The 3755-nt window shown below is 35.9% G+C and overlaps 1 protein-coding gene and 1 long non-coding RNA gene across 2 annotated transcripts; both read right to left on the bottom strand.

Moving 5' to 3' along the window:
* Positions 1–638: 638 nt before the first annotated feature.
* LOC140805735 (uncharacterized) lies at positions 639–1748 on the bottom strand. Its single transcript, XM_073162021.1, has 3 exons — positions 1360–1748; positions 1019–1276; positions 639–914 (listed from the first exon to the last, which is right to left on the bottom strand). The coding sequence occupies exons 1-3, from the start codon at positions 1699–1701 to the stop codon at positions 639–641; spliced, it is 876 nt and encodes a 291-aa protein (XP_073018122.1). The 5' UTR covers positions 1702–1748.
* Positions 1749–1843: 95 nt separating this feature from the next.
* On the bottom strand, positions 1844–2310 carry LOC140814288 (uncharacterized). Its single transcript, XR_012114089.1, has 3 exons — positions 2206–2310; positions 2038–2130; positions 1844–1960 (listed from the first exon to the last, which is right to left on the bottom strand). It is a non-coding gene; the product is annotated as an uncharacterized lncRNA (long non-coding RNA).
* Positions 2311–3755: the final 1445 nt, after the last annotated feature.

The raw sequence follows: 3755 nt of genomic DNA, 5'->3' as shown, positions 1-3755 counted from the left end.
CTACTACCAATTCATGTATTCATAAATAAGTACGATACATACCGTCAATACTTTAAAACCTGGTCCTTTAGAAATACCCTTGGAGGCATTGTACATCTTCACCCCCACTACATTTTAAATAGTAAGAAGTTATTTTTTTGCATATTTATAAGTTAATGTATTCAAAATCAACATAAGCTACTACCTACTTTGTCACAATAGTTTTCCATGTATCATCTCGATTCCTGTTAGACGTAGAATCCAATAAATATATCATATTCTTATCTTCGTTGACGATTGTCAAGATCCAATGGTACCTGAAAAAATGAAATTGAAGCATTGACTACCATGAAGTAAAAATCTATAATAACTAAATTCTTACCCAATGTTGTATGGGATGAGGCAGATGCTATCTCTACACACTGATTCCAACTGGTCAGCAATATGTTGTGATAAGTCACGGCTATCTGTGCCAATCGGGCATGTAGGTATATTACCGGGATCCACAAACGAAAAATAATCAGCCTTGTCTTTTTTCTTCAAATCTTTGTAGAGGTGATTGCATGATATAGATGCACAAATATATCGTTTAGAAAATTTTCAAAATATGAACAAGTACTACAAAAAATATAAAATGCACAAATATTGTAAGTTAGACATTAGATATACCCCATGTAAACTAAAATTTTTCTGGCACCTATCTTCCTCATCTCCATAAAGCGTACGATATCTTCTCTTAGCAACCGTATGCTTTTAGGACGTCCAAACATAGCGTCCTCAAACTCAATGCATATGGTATCCGATTCATTCAGCAATCGAACAACATGAGAGTAGATATAATTGCACGACATGGGTAATGTTTTCTCAATTTCTTTGAAATTGTCGTGCTGACCAGGAACATCCGCAAGCACAAATGATTGAGGTTTCCCCTTCCTCTACAATTTAAAATATTATTCATACAAGTATTTTAAAATAAAACATTGTTCGAGCAACATATCTGACAGTTGCAAACACAAAGTCAAATGAAAACCGAAAGTACCTTTGTCATTGGAAAAATAACCAACTCTTTAGGCCAACCAACAATGACTCCAACACCATCATTGATGATTGTTGGTCCAAACTTAATTGGGATCGGAAGTTGTGCGTTTTCATCTAAGACAACATCAATAGATACCTTGAAGTTCTCTTCACCAAGTGGAACATGGTGAATCATAACATTTGGACCTCCTTCTGATATTATTGTGCCATAAGCCACCACGTTTTCGCGTTCTTTTACAGCCAGGTGACATTTTTTCCCCTTTCAAGAACAAAAAGACATGATATATTTTTATATGGAGGTTAATATAATTTAGTTGACATCAAAACTCAGAGACATACAACCTTCGTATTTGAAGTGCCGCAATCATAAACTTCTTGCACATCATCTGACAATTTTGAGTCTTTCACTCCTGGGAACTTGTTTGATGCTACAGTCTCAGAAGATCGATCATTGATTAATGGAATCACAGCAGCAAGTTGAGACCTCAGCATCTCCAATTCAGCTTTCAAACTTTTAGTCTCCTCCGATTGTGCTTTTACATTTTCAATCACAGCTTTTGAGATTGTTTCTCTCTTCTTCCTTGGAGTTTTAAAGTATACTTGTGGTTTTACGAAACCTCCCACATCTCGAACCCTTCCATAGTGTCCTTGGCTTCCTAAGGCAGCGGTTAACACGTCATTCATTCCAGAAGATTTGAACTCTCCTTTGCCTTTCTTTTCCAACAATTCATCCTACAATTGGAGACAGGACAAATCAATTCACAATCTACAGTGTTATTTATCTAGGCAATATGGCCATTGAATAAAACTAAACATTTACAATTATTTCAGCTACTTCTGAGGTCTCCGAACATGTTATGTTGCCAGATTTGTCTTCTCGAGCTTTACGCCAAAGCACAGATTTATCGACTTCCTCATCTTCAGCAACCAATTTTTTGTTCCGCTACAATTTCAAAACTCATATGTTTAATAACATGAAGAACATACTAAAAATTACAAATATATTGCTCTGTTTCTTACCAATTCAGCCTCCAAGTCGATGTAACCCTTGCGAGGCATTCTGTGGTGATATTTACAATGCATGGTCCGTTGTTTTTGTTTTTCATGAGTAACCTGCATCATTATGTTGGCTCGGTTAAGTATTGAATTTAATAAATTCATGAGGAAACATATCAATTATTAAAGTACCTCCCATGATGGATCCAGTCTCGCATCCACAAATGCTTTCCGATCCGCTAGTGGGATTCGATATTGACTTGGTGGAGAAATCAACTTTTCAGGATTATCTTTGTTTTCGGACAAACAAATCTACTAGTCAATTTGTTTTTGAAATCTCGCCACTTCTGAGATGCTGAATTCATCACAACATACTGACTTTCTGGCACTAGTTCAAAGACATTCTACAACAAAAACAGATTATTTAGAGGTGCAAGTATGATTGTAAATTCAAATTGAAGCTTGTACTTACTGAAATCTCTTCCTACAGTTTGTGTTTTATGGTTTCTGGAACTTCAGGCCATGAATTTATATTGATTGGCACCATGGCTCTAGCAATAGAACCAATGTATGATTGTAAAGCCCTTCCATTTGCATTGTATGCTGGCCGCCCCATGTCATCATAATCAATCTTTTCTTTTTTTCCCCCATCTGGCAGTAGCAATTAGTTTACCCATCAATGTAGGGCCTCGCTTGTTCCTCTGCACATCTACAGGATGTTCTTCTCCATCAGTAAGTAAAGGGTGCTCTGCATTAGTAACTTCATTTAGCTTATCATCATGTACTCCTTGTATCATTTCAAATGTAGCATTTGTGTCCTTTTTTTTACGACCCATTGAGCCTTTTTCTACATATTTACATGAATGAAACCAATGTTAAAACCTACACAATAACATTAACCATTAAAATAACATAAACAATAATTGTAATAAGACATGAATAAACATGACATAAATAATAACAGAAACAATAATAACATAAATAATAAACGTGACTTGTAAAAACCTGACATAAATAATAAACATGACATAAATAATAGCAATGAGGTTATGTTTATAGCATAACAAAAAACATGACATAAAAGTGAAACACATCATTTTTTCTTGTTCGTTTCCCAGCCACCCTCAGTTTTTTATCTAAAGTAACTTTCATGAGCCGGAATACAATGAGTATCAACATCATCAACTGGTCGAGAATCAGGAATACTAGTCCAACCATCATCATCTCCCTCGTAAAATCGATTTGGCAAAGGGAGTACAATTGACCACCCTTTTTGTGATGGGTCATCAATATAAAAGAATTGATTGACTTGACTTGCAAGGACAAACAAGTCATTCTTGTGCCCTATTTTGTTCATATTGACCAAGGTGAATCCACATTCATCATTGTTGATTACTCTTTTTTCATTTGCAACCCACGCACACTGAAAAGACGAACTTGAAATTGATGATAGTCCAACTCCCATATTTCTTCAATCACTCCATAGAAAGTCACATCAGTCATCAAGGGATTCTTATCTTTGGCACTACAGACAAGCATGGTGCTAGCAACTAGGGAAACCCCACTGTTTTGGCAAACTCTCTCATCATCCCGTGCCTTTGTTTGGTATAAATTGCCATTTATCACGTAACTACTATACTTAATGACTTGCCCACGTGGACCATGAGCCAGCCATGTCATTGTTGATGTTGTTCCACCATTGCAGCTATCTATTTCAGCATCCACTTGACATTTATACAATT

Source organism: Primulina eburnea, chromosome 1 (genome assembly GCF_022965805.1).
Source record: "Primulina eburnea isolate SZY01 chromosome 1, ASM2296580v1, whole genome shotgun sequence".
NCBI classification, from domain to species: Eukaryota; Viridiplantae; Streptophyta; class Magnoliopsida; order Lamiales; family Gesneriaceae; genus Primulina; species Primulina eburnea.
Note: the sequence above shows the minus strand (reverse complement) of the source record. Positions and strands in the feature narration are given on the sequence as shown.

Coding starts and splice junctions, on each gene's coding strand:
- LOC140805735 (XM_073162021.1), bottom strand. CDS start 1,701: ATGAATGACGTGTTAACCGCTGCCTTAGGAAGCCAAGGACACTATGGA. Junction 1,277..1,359: donor GCGGCACTTCAAATACGAAG/GTTGTATGTCTC, acceptor TGTTCTTGAAAG/GGGAAAAAATGTCACCTGGC. Junction 915..1,018: donor TTATTTTTCCAATGACAAAG/GTACTTTCGGTT, acceptor TTTAAATTGTAG/AGGAAGGGGAAACCTCAATC.